This window comes from Nuphar pumila, chromosome 2, assembly GCF_984573655.1.
Source record: "Nuphar pumila chromosome 2, dmNupPumi1.hap1.1, whole genome shotgun sequence".
Taxonomy (NCBI): Eukaryota; Viridiplantae; Streptophyta; class Magnoliopsida; order Nymphaeales; family Nymphaeaceae; genus Nuphar; species Nuphar pumila.
In genome coordinates this window covers 46215212-46227433 of record NC_143250.1, presented here as the reverse complement: position 1 = coordinate 46227433, position 12222 = coordinate 46215212, and the positions used below count along the sequence as shown (strand labels likewise).

Here is a 12222-nt window from a genome sequence, read left to right as displayed (position 1 = left end):
TATTAATACCTTCATTTGTTAAATAACTTAGCTTAGTATAGTGTTAATACATTTTCATTAACCATTTTAGGAAAAGTTTGACTTTTAAATATAGTTTTCAAAAATCGTGTATTGCATTTTAGGAAGGGTAATTAGAGTGAATTCAATAGCATTAGTTAATTGTATTTAGATATGTAGTTATTAGATTATGATTTTTTGTTTAGAAACTTTTTTAGTAATTTTTGACTTTGTGTTTGATTTTAAAAATCGTGTAGGGTGTTTAATCAGGTAAGTTCAATCTTTGTTAATTAGGTTTAACCCTAGTGAGGTCCACCAGGGTTTTTAAATTTCGGGACAGACATTTTTCAAAATTTTATCGGATTTGAAATGCTTATATCCGAAGCTTCCGAATGAATTTTTCAACTTTGTAAAATCTGATAGATTCTTGGATATGTCAGAAATAGAACAGAAGAAATTTCAGTAATTTTGGACTTTGTTTACCCCTCCAAACAGTATATTTTGAAAACCTATCAGAAATCAATTTTGCATTACATTGAGGGCAAAAGAGTCATTTTGTTAATTAGTTAGTTTTCAATAGTTTTTCTTATTTTTCTTCATAATAATTGGTGCATTTATAGTAGTTAGCTTAGTTAGATTTAATATAATTAGTTAGTTTAATTAGATATTGCATGTTATTCATTTTTATTTTAATTATAATTTAGTTCAATATTAATTTCAGAATTAGAATTAATTAGAATTTTGACATTATTTATAGTTATTGTCATTACTGACTTTTTATTTTCTGTTATTTTAGGTTGATAAGCTTACGACAGGTCAAAAGGTGTATTCATTCTGAAAGTGCAAATGCATATGTGTGAAAAGACGAAAATGCTCTTGCGATTTAGAGAAGGTTATAGCAACCTACTTTAGGATTTTTTTTTAGTTCATTTTTATTTTTAGTGTATAACTTAATTATAGTTGTAGTGTTTGATTAATTATAAACAATTGTTATATTAATAAAGTAATTTTTTTAGATTTAATCAGAATATTCTTCCATTCCCTGAGGATTCGACCCGTACTCGTCACGAAAGTAGAAAGTCAGTTTTTATATTTTTTGTTGGCAATTTTTCAAAATCTTTTATTGAAAAATATGTTTTAAAAATACCATTGCAAATAGATCAACCAGTAGGGCATTCTGGTTCCAGGTGATAAAACATCAGGGGAGAAGAATGAGGGTGATGCTGGTGGGCGTCTGCAGAATGAAAGAAGAGGTGGCGATTGATGCGTTAAAGAGCGAAGTAGGTTAAAGAGAGGGAGAGTGGGGTATTTGTACGAGAGAGAGGGTGTGCATGGCCCTGTGTACGGTTTGGGATTGGTAAGGGATATTTGGGAGAGAGAATTTTTGTAAGAGAAGTTGGGATGTGATGGGTAAGAGACTGGGAAGTGGGGTTGATGTGTGAGGGGAACTTTGGGATTTTAAGGTTGATTTTATGGGTGAGAGGCTTTGAAAATGGAGTTAACATGTTGGGTGATGGGATTCATTTGGATTGTGGATTCAAACCCATTTGCATGGTTCATATATTCACATGGATCCAAAACTACATTAGGATTTGGTTTAGGTTGGGTCCATCACAGCGGATCTAAAACCAAGATCCAAACCTGTACGGTGTCTTAATGCTCATAAAAGTTTAATTTTTATTGTAAATAATAATTAATTGTTATTTTTTTAATTAATTAGAATTTCTTCAAAATAATTAATTTAAATTTTCAATTAGCTCAATATTTGAAATTCTCAAAGTAGATCAATTCAGAACCGGTAGATTCCAACAATTCAGGATTTTGTGAGTGGGTCTTGATCGGATTCTCACCAAGATCTAGATTGAATTACTTCTTTCGGCCAAATCTCGTCGTCGAATAATTTAGATTTATGCTCTCTAAATATTTAGTTCGTAAATTAAATATAACTGACACATAATTATTAATTAATTATCCCATAAATGATTATTTAAAGTAAATTAAATTAAATGTAAGGATAATGGTGGACAATTCTTCCTTTTTATTTACTTAAAAACTTCAAAAAATTTGCAAATATTACAAGCGATCTTTGTTTAACCTCAAATTTGTCTCACAAGCACCCTCCGTGTTGTCTCCCCTTATATTATCTACATATTATTCTTATTAGAACATTATACGAAAATGGCATGTCCTGCGCCCTTTTATCATGTCCTCGCATCGTAGACTCCAGTCTAGTGAACGAGCACACTAAAACGTCCATTTTGTAGTGTTCGCATGCCATGTTCTTCATACTCCAGCTATTAAGCGTCACGAGCCCCCAAAGGGGTTTGGCATAGTTGGATGGGGCTTAGGCCACTATGCAGGCAGTTTAGCGTGTGTTTGATGGTGAGATTGGATGAAACAACAAAATATAACACACATAACACATGTTATGTAATAACTGTACTACGTCCAATGTTTGTCTTGACTTAACAGGAAGTTGTGTTCCTTTTGTATGGCGTTTGATTTTCAGAGACAACTTGAACACATACGCATATGGGTTGGATAACTTTGTTTTGGATCGTACGACTTGATCTGCCCAATCATGAGTGTTTTATCATCTTTATTATGGATTTTAGTCCTGAATATGGCAGATTGGATCTAAAAACTAAAAAATATTTAAATTTTGTAATTTAAGAAAATTTAAGACTTGATATTTTTTGACATATAAATGCTTTAATCGATGTCACATTGGTTCTAATTATGAAAGTTAATCAAAAAATTATGGATTTTAGCCTCAAATACGGATTTCAATATGATTCCAATTACAAAATAAAATAAAATTATATCTTGGGTAATTTAAGAAAAAAATAAGAATTCATATTTTTATATACAAATGCAAAAACTATAAATAAATCATAAATCCCTAAAAAGCAATAAAATAAATCATAAATAAATAAAAAAATTATAAACTATAAGAAAAATAAACAATAAAATCAAAGAAAACATAAATAAACTATAAAAGTAAATATAAAAAGTCCTAATTCAAACTCTAATGAAAGAAGATAAAAGAAAACCAACCCTAATCAAATATAAGAAAAGCCTTAATTAAATTAAGTATAAAAAATCCTAATTAAAAAAATTCAATTCAAAACCCTATTCAAAGAAAAAAAAAACTTGAATAAAATTAAATATCAAAAATTATAATTAAAGAAATTTAATTCAAAACTTTAATAAAAAATCAAAGAAAAAAGCTCTAATCAAATTAAATATCAAAAGCCCTAATTAAAGATATTTGATAAAAAAATAAAACAAAACTTTAATAAAATTAAATAACAAAAATAATTAAAGATATTTGATTAAAGGCCCTAATCAATGAAAATCAAAGAAAAACCTAATCAATGAAAATAAAAAAACCCTAATCAAACAAGAAGAAAATAAAGAGAGAGTAGAAAATACAAAAACCCTAATCAAACTGGAAGAAGAAAAATAAAGAGATGAACAAAAAAAGATGTATAGGAACACACCATCAAACACCCCCCTTAAGTTCAAATCCCACGGGCGTCACACTCAAGCATAAGCATAACCACTCTCTGAGGGCAAGGGGTAAGCCCACAAATTTTAGGCTGCGAGGACAACAACTGTAAGTGAGACATATCAAAAAAAGAAGAAGAAGGCGTCACGTGCACACCACTCACATGAACAAAGCTCCAAGGCGGAACCTATCACTATCAAGAACAGTACCGGCCACAACTAGCGGAAGCAAGGCCACCACCGCCTCAATCTTCACACTGTTTCTCAATAAAGCGCTGGATGTGAACAGGTACAGCCGCTACATATAAGGAAAAGAGCAAGCAAGGGGGAGCCGGCAGCCATGTGCTGCAGTCTCTCCCACTCACTCTCCCTCCTCTTCCCAGCCCGCCACACCCAGCCCTTCCTCAAGACCATCATGTCCACCATCCACACACACCCAACCCCAACCCCACCCTCCCCGGACCCAGACCCACTCGGCCCAGTCCTAAAGTACCACAACCAAACCAAGCACTCTCTCACCAGGTACGCCAAGGGTCCCCACGGCCTGGACTGGGCGAACCAACCCAACCCCTTCCGACGCTACCTCTCATCCCCGCTCCTCCCCCTGCTTCACCCGGACCCAACCGGAGACGACCCTCCCTACCCGGCCATCTTCCGCGGCCTCCCACCGGCGGTGCCCCTCTCCAAGCGCTCTCTCTCGCAGCTGCTCTACGATTCGCTCGCCCTCTCCGCCTGGAAGACAACGGGCTTCTCCACTTGGTCCCTCCGCGTCAACCCCAGCAGCGGCAACCTTCACCCAACCGAGTCCTACGTCATCGCCGGCCCCATCCCCGGCCTCGCAGACGGTCCCTTCGTCGCCCACTACGCGCCCAAGGAGCACGCCCTCGAGGTCCGGGCCCACCTCCCTGCCCGCCTCTGGGACCGGCTCCGGCAGGGCCTCCCCGACGGTTCCTTCCTCATCGGCCTCACCTCCATCTTCTGGCGCGAGGCCTGGAAGTACGGCGAGCGAGCCCTCCGCTACTGCAACCACGACGTCGGCCACGCCGCCGCGGCCGTCGCCGTAGCCGCCGCCTCGCTCGGTTGGGACGCTCGCCTCCTCGACGGCCTCGGCCGCTGCGAGCTCAACGCGCTGCTTGGAACCTCGACCGGCGGCGAGAAGCCGCCGCCGCCCCGGAGGGCAGATTTCTCCAGGGGGAAGTTCCCCGAGCTCGAGCTCGAGCATCCCGACTGCTTGATCCTCGTCCTCCCGAGCGGCTCCGGCGAGTTCGCGGTCGATTTCGGCGGATTGAGCGCTGCGGCGGCGGAATTCTCCGTCCTGAAGTGGAAGGGAACCCCTAATTCGCTCAGCAAGGAGCATGTTTACTGGGATATCATATACAGAACGGCAGGGATCGTCGAGAAACCGTCCGGGATCGACGGCGAACGCCTCCTCGTCGAGGAATTCTCCGGCGGCCCGGTGTTCTCGGAGGATGTTTATCTCAAGGGTGTCTCTGCTAGGGAGATCGTGAGGAAGAGAAGAAGCGCGGTTGATATGGATGGAGTTCATGTCATGAAACGAGACGCGTTCTATCAGGTTCTTCTTCACTGCCTTCCGTCCCTGCCGGGTTCTCGCGGGCGGCAAGAGACGCTGCCGTTTCGGGTTCTTCCGTGGGAATCAAAACTGCATATGGCTCTCTTTATTCATAGAGTCTCGGGGTTGCCTCAGGGCCTGTATTTTCTGGTGAGGAACGAGCATCATTTCGATCGACTGAAGCGGGGAATGAAAGCCGAGTTTGAGTGGGCGAAGCCGGAAGGTTGTCCCGGCGTCCTGCCACTTTACAGGCTTGCTAGAGGCAATTGCTGCGAGATCGCGAAGCGGGTATCGTGCCATCAGGTTGGTTTCTGAATTCGTTTTCCAGTATTCATTCAAAGATAACAGTTCGCTATTATTGGTTTCTGCATTATTGTCGTTTATCGTACGGAATCATATGCTAATGACTGGAAATTGTGTAATTGATGAAGTTCGACAGTTGGTTTGAGTGTGGTGGTTGTGGAGTTCTGATCTTTCTGCATACTTTCTGGTTCATGTGTGTACTTTCCCGTCAATCATATGTCAGGGAACGTTTTTCTTATACTCCGATAGCAGTTGTGCTGCTGCCGTTTGTTCTTTTGGTGTTCCAAATGAATTAACATTTCCAATAAAACTTTGATGTCATAGAAAAAGCATTACAATGTGGTGCACTTTGGTCGATAATACGATACTTGAAACTTCTCCAATTCCTTAGATGGTGGATAATAGTGATACCAATGTTGCATATTTTGAATGGAGTTGACAAATTTTATATCAGGATTATGTTAACAACAGGTGGAAGAATGACATGGATCAAACGATGTTTTGGGTTTAATGATGAGCATTAATTTTCTTGTAACTTATTAATTGGAATTTGTTGGCAGATGCTAATTGTACACTGTAGATTGTAAATCAGAAAATTCATTCAGATGCTTTCAACTGATATGTGAGTTTAGCTTTATTTTCTTTCTTTTCACCTTGTTGTGTTTATCCTTTATGTTAAATGGTTCATCTTCAGCTTGTTATTTCTATTATCACTAAAGATGTCACATCATTGATGAACTAATGCACAGCTTCTTAATTTCTATTCCGAGCATTTCTGGCATATTTAGCAGATCCTCTGTCTAATTAAACAAGCTTGATTTTCTAGCATATCAAGTGGATTCTCTGTTTACTGAAATATCATTTGGCTTAAAAAATGCAGGACATTGCAGGTGATGGTTGCTTTAGCCTAGGGATGGTAGCACACTTTGAACCAACATTGCGTGAAAAGCGTGCATGGATGTATCCTCGGTTATTTTGGGAGTCAGGGGTGCTTGGCCAAGTATTATACCTTGAAGCACACGCAGTTGGTATCTCTGCTACTGGAATTGGTTGCTATTTTGATGATGCTGGTAATGTTGAATTTGTCCTTTTCTTCGTTTCAAGGTTTCCATCTCATTGCTAATAATTGCTTACATGGTTTATTGGTTAATTGCAATATTGCGAAACTTAGGATCGACTGTGATAGCTTGTCCGGTGGGCATGGGGGTCAAATATCACAAGGGTCTATCCCAAAAGAAGGAAAAAAATAATGATGCTGCCGGAACAAATGCTTTAATTTATGCTGTTCTTGTGATTTTAAATCTCTATGAAAGCTCGTGTGTAATTATGTGAGTTGGAAAAAGCAGATTTATTCATATCATCATTATAGTCCGCAAATGGACATGGTCCGTACTGACAGTTTTCCCAAATTGAACAATTAACAAGCAAAGAACTTTAAAAATGATTGTGAATGAGTTTATTGAGATGTTCTTTTGTTTGGCAGATAGATGATTTTTGTGCCGGTTGGTCTTCTAATTAATCACAATCTGTGACAATCAAGATTTAAAATATTAAAGTTCCAATATGTCAGTGTTCTGATGAATGAGTTTTAGAATTGATTTCTTGACCATCAAGTTTGTAAGTTGTTCTTTGCCAAGGTCACCAGTAGGTTTTAGATTGTTAATCATTTGCATCATATTTCTTGCACAGAAGCTTTGTAGATGAACCTGTTTCAGTAATGAATTTAGGTGGTACAGAATTGTGTTTGTGCCACTCTCAAAGCATGATGATAAAGCAAATGATAAATAACTTAATTTTACTCATTAATATTTATTCTTTGAGGTGAATCAAACTAATTGGGTTCCATTGCAAACAAACTTTGTTGACTGAAATTAATAAAAAAATAAAATTTAAATTTTGAGAAAATCATGGTGCATAAAGTGGATATGTTATGATTCTCTTGCATGGCTTGGATGAAATAGGAAACTACCCTTTTCTTAATCAGTTATGAACTGCTTTTTTACTACTTAAATGACATATATTAGCCCTGTTGTGCCTTTGGTACTATTGACAATCCTCGGTCTCAATTTCTGGAAATATTATGCTTAAAATCATGCCCGAGTTCTGCTGGACACGTTTTAGTTAGTGATTTGAAGCTTTTCAGCTTGCAATTTCTGATAGTCTATGTCACATGGGTGTGGGTGCGGGTGCGACACGGGTGCGGCACAATTTAAAAAATTTTGGACACGGATATATATATATATATATATATATATATATATATATATATAAAGACTCGATCAAAGTTGTGCCCGTTAGGGGACAGGTGATGAGTTGTGAAGCCTGATTCAGGGTTTTTTTTCTTACAGGAGGAGGGGTTCCCCCCGGCACGGGTCCCGCTGCACGGGGGTCCGGGGGGGGCGCCCCCCCCCCCCCCCCCAAGATTTTTTTTTTAAATTCTGTAGCGCAGATTTTTTTTTTTTTTAAAAATATTCCAAAAAATGGACCAAAATGACCCTGGGTGCGTTGACCACACCCAGGGTCGGGTTGACTGAGTCCGAGCCGCACCCGTGTCCGTGCGTGTCAATGCGGGTGCGTCGACCTTGGAGCCGAGTCCGTGTGACATAGCTGATAGTGCATGATGGTTTTAATTTGAAGTAATATGATATATCTGAAGGCTTGCATAAAGGGCCATGCCCAATGCGGTCCAGTACTCTGGGTTGCTGGGGAGGGGTGGACTGGTGACAGTCCCAAACTTCTGCCTTTTGTAAGAAGTGGCTGTGCCAGGACTTGAACCCGTGATCCCAAGCACTTTACCATTGCACCAAGCAATGGCCCTAAATGATCTGAAGGCTTGCATTTGTTAGTTAGCATTATGAGGAAGCTTTTCAGTTTGCCATTTCTGTTTGTACTCGATGATTTAATTTGAAGCGGTCATAAAAATCATAAAATACATATGGTGGCATTTTCTTTACTTGTCATGGTCCTTGTAAAACTTGCATAATCAAGAAAATCTGAAAGAGATGCTGAGCCTTCTGCTTTTCTATTTATTGGAATCTGCAGTTCACGATATTCTTGGGCTGAGAGGGTCAGAGTTCCAGAGCCTCTATCATTTCACAGTGGGAGGCCCAGTTCTGGACAAGAGGATTATGAATCTACCTGCCTATCCTGGTCCTGCAATAGATGGATAATTTCAGGCTTGGTGGGTGCTTCTGCACACATTTTGCACAAATGTACACTGTGAATTAGGGAAAGAAAAGGGTAACAAATATTTGCTTGAGCAGGCCAGATTGCGCTTAATTCAGCATACAAAAACACCAAAATGGTTTGAACATGTTGCTTTTGTTGTTTGTGCAGGGGTCTGTATCTTAATTCGTCTATTTCTACTTTCTAGTTAGGTTCTATTGTAAGTCTTTTCGGAGTTGTATCTGATTTGTGTTGAGCGCACCTTTTGATATTCCAAAATGAATGTATAAGATGCGATCTCTTCGTGTCATGCATTATATTGTTTCTCTGTTCTTTCTTCATTGTTCTTGTCCTGATAGGCTCAAAACTGCTAGTGGTCTTAATTGACATCGCTGCTTTCCGGCTATGTCTGAGTTACATATCTTTGTTTAGCAGTCAGCTTGGTTGGAAGAGAACACAATATTGCATAGAAGAACACCCTTTCTGATTGCTACTGAATCAGGTTGCTTAAGCTTCTGGCTGCTTTGGATTGTTGGATTTGTTAAAAAGGGAAAAAATGGACTGCCACTAGGGATGGCAGTGGACCCGGGGGAAAGCGGGGCCCCGCCCCGCCTCGCCTAGTATGGACCGGGGATGAAGGGCATGAAACGGGGATGAAGGTCAAAATTCATCCCCGTGCGGGGATGGAGGGGGGGATGGACTTACACTTTCCCCCGCCCCGCTCCATCCCGCCCCATCCCTGTTAATAATATTACTAAAATACCTAAACCTAACTAATAAAAATTACAAAAAACCCACAATAATATATACAAACTTACTAACCCTAAATCGTGCAACATCATGTTTTTCGGCGTCAGATTTGTCCACCAACGGCGATGAAGGTTCTCCATCACCGTTGGTGGCCATCATCGCCGACCCTCTCACCATAGGTGCCAAACACCTCCATCATACTCGTCTCGGAGAATAGGTTGGGACCATCCCTCTCTCTTTCCACCATAGCCGTCAGTCGATCAGGATCATCCTTTTGCATAACGGTTCTAATACTTAGGGTTGTCGCAACCTCATTTTATTCTCTTTTATTCTTCGTTTTTTATGGTTACTTGGTCAGGTCTTATTTCATTTGTTGAATCCTCACTTTTGTCTTTTAGGAATGTGTCGTTCTTTTGAAATTCATAGTCATTTTTTATTTTATCTTTTAAAGACATGTAGTTTTTTTTTTAATCTATACCCCTCTTTTGAAAATTGCTTGAATCATGAATTTTGTCCTTTAGAGATGCATAGTTTGTTTGAAATTCATGTGCATCTCTTATCGATTATTGCCTAAAGCCTCTGATTTTGTCACTATGAATAGTTTGCTAGCCATCTGTTTTGGAAGATTGCATAATGTGCGTGTATTATGTTTTTCATGATAGCTACTAGTTTCAATTGAATTTTTGATCCATGGTTCATGAAAAATTATCCTATCTTTTTTGGCAAGCATTCCTCCAAACCAGCAGCAACTTATTTTTGTTGCGAAGCAGCTTGAAGATGGTCGCACCCTAGCTGACTATAATATTTAGAAAGCTAAGCACGGTTGGTTTTGTATCTAGAGTATTTGTTATTGTCTTTGTTTTCCTGGTTGCCTTTGTTGACTTGTGTACTTGCATAATCAACACTGCATCTTGTTCTGAGGCTTTGCGGTGGGATTATAGAGCCTTCTTTGATGGCTTTGGCTAGGAAATACAATAAGGAAAAGATGATATGCAGAAAGTAAGTTTTCCTTTTGTTATTGTATTATTCAAAAATGTAGACAATGTATTGGGTTACTGTATGAAGACTATGAACAACTGTGCAAGTTTACAAAATATGATACTATTGGATGGTAATGTCTATGTTGGAGTTCTACATGATTTGTTAAAGAAGCCTGACGATGAATTTACAATGGCTTTAATCTTGTCTTGGAGCCTGTTTATTAAAGAAACCTAAGAAACTGAGTTCCTATTCATTTTTTTTTGGTCCCATATTCAAAGTCTAGCAAATGCAGTCTTTGATTTTATTTTTCATTTAATTAAATTTCAGAATTTTCATGTTGTAAATAAATGTTTTTTTCTAAAGATGCACTAAAATTGTACAAAAACTTAATGGTCCAGGAAGCACTAAAATTGTCCAAAAAAAATCACTGGACAACGCCGGGGGCGGGGTCGGCGACAGGGCAGGGACGGGGATAATTAGTTTGAGATGGGGTGGGGGTGGAGGTCCAAAGTCCCCCCGCCACGGGGATGGACCGGGAATGGCGGTTAACTTTTTGAGACGGGGCGGGGGTGGAGACCTTGTCCACCGCCCCCGCCCCGTCCACTGCCATCCCTAACTGCAGCTAAATGAATTGGAACTTGATTTGGTCGATGGCCATGAGAGGATTCCAGTCCATGTACAAATGTCATGCTGTTTATGTGCCATATGAAGGGCATCACATACCTCTGCTAGTGGTCTTAATTGACCCACACCGAAGGTATGAACTGGTTATTACACGAAAATTCTGTTTTGTGCACATTTTGTTAAACAAGCTTCACTTGAACTTTTGAGAAGGTTAATAAGAACTAGTTAAGATCACACACACACACACATATATATATATATATATATATATATATATATATAGTCACTAGAATACGAGAACTGGAAATATGAGAACTAATGTGTGATTCGCGATTTTCATGGATTTTTTGTTCTTTTCTCTGTACCAATGTGATCTGCATGCTTGGTTTTATAAGAACCCGCTATTGAATCATCCAATTTTGACGTATAAAGGAGATTTTTTTAAGACTTTAAAATTAATGACTCATAATCTTCACAAATATTCAAGCATTCAAAAATCACATTTTTTCATAAAAAATACACTATCCAATGGTTGATTCTTAGCAAATTCACCATGCCAAGCACATCTACATGGTTGTATTTGCAAAAAAATATGTTGAAAATGCTCATATTTTTTTTTAGTTTTCATATTTCAGTTCTCATATTCTAGTAACTATATATATGCATTGACCGCATTGCATGAGTGATATATCAGCCTATGTCACATAGACACTCCAACAGTCCAACTTACCCCTGCTCATGCTTCCTTGCATATTATTTTTAGTAAAAATTTACACAAGAATGACTTGTCCTTTTCTCATGCCCATGTGACAGATTCTTGCCTTTCTTGGTACCAACCAGCATCTGATTGACCAAAAACTGGTAGGATGGTACTGGTCATCCGATGCCAACATAGTGCCTGTCAAAGCAATGGTTTTCAGTGAACAATTTGGGTCTCAAACTGATCTATTTATGTGAAGATTTTCTATGTAAAAAGAAGGAACTAATCTAGTCCTGGTTTTCGGTTGTGAGTTGTGACAAGTCTGGATAATTGGATATAGGGGTTATATCGCCTTCTTGAGACGATACCAACCTCGTTGGTTTCACCCTCACACTCGTCAGAAAATTCTCACTCATATGAAGCTTGTTCTTAAAGTGTAGCACCCCGATTTGCGACCTCTCGAGTCCGGGTATTACTTTCTAAAAGAAAGAATAGAAAGTGACCACAGTAGAAACATAACATTTTTTTTTTTTTAAATTCACATCATAGTATCATAACTTAAAACCTTCTCAGGCTACATCATTCATTCATATCATAAGCTCAATAAAATAAGAATATAAAA

The 12222-nt window shown here is 38.9% G+C and overlaps 1 protein-coding gene across 2 annotated transcripts; it reads left to right on the top strand.

The window, feature by feature from the left end:
• Positions 1–3810: 3810 nt before the first annotated feature.
• LOC149845408 (nitroreductase family protein) lies at positions 3811–10394 on the top strand. Of its 2 annotated transcripts, XM_089995738.1 has the most exons (4): positions 3839–5380; positions 6261–6450; positions 8423–8561; positions 10066–10394. In XM_089995738.1, the coding sequence occupies exons 1-3, from the start codon at positions 3848–3850 to the stop codon at positions 8548–8550; spliced, it is 1851 nt and encodes a 616-aa protein (XP_089851864.1). In that variant the 5' UTR covers positions 3839–3847; the 3' UTR covers positions 8551–8561; positions 10066–10394. The 2 variants fall into 2 exon arrangements, with proteins under 2 accessions (XP_089851863.1, XP_089851864.1); XM_089995737.1 differs by lacking the exon at positions 10066–10394 and having other exon boundaries at positions 3811–5380; positions 8423–8852.
• Positions 10395–12222: the final 1828 nt, after the last annotated feature.

Bases quoted from the DNA above. Each gene is read 5' to 3' on its own strand.
- LOC149845408 (XM_089995738.1), top strand. From the start codon at position 3,848: ATGTGCTGCAGTCTCTCCCACTCACTCTCCCTCCTCTTCCCAGCCCGC. The intron at 5,381-6,260 runs GTTGGTTTCTGA...TAAAAAATGCAG, and splicing joins AGCGGGTATCGTGCCATCAG to GACATTGCAGGTGATGGTTG. The intron at 6,451-8,422 runs GTAATGTTGAAT...TGGAATCTGCAG, and splicing joins TTGCTATTTTGATGATGCTG to TTCACGATATTCTTGGGCTG.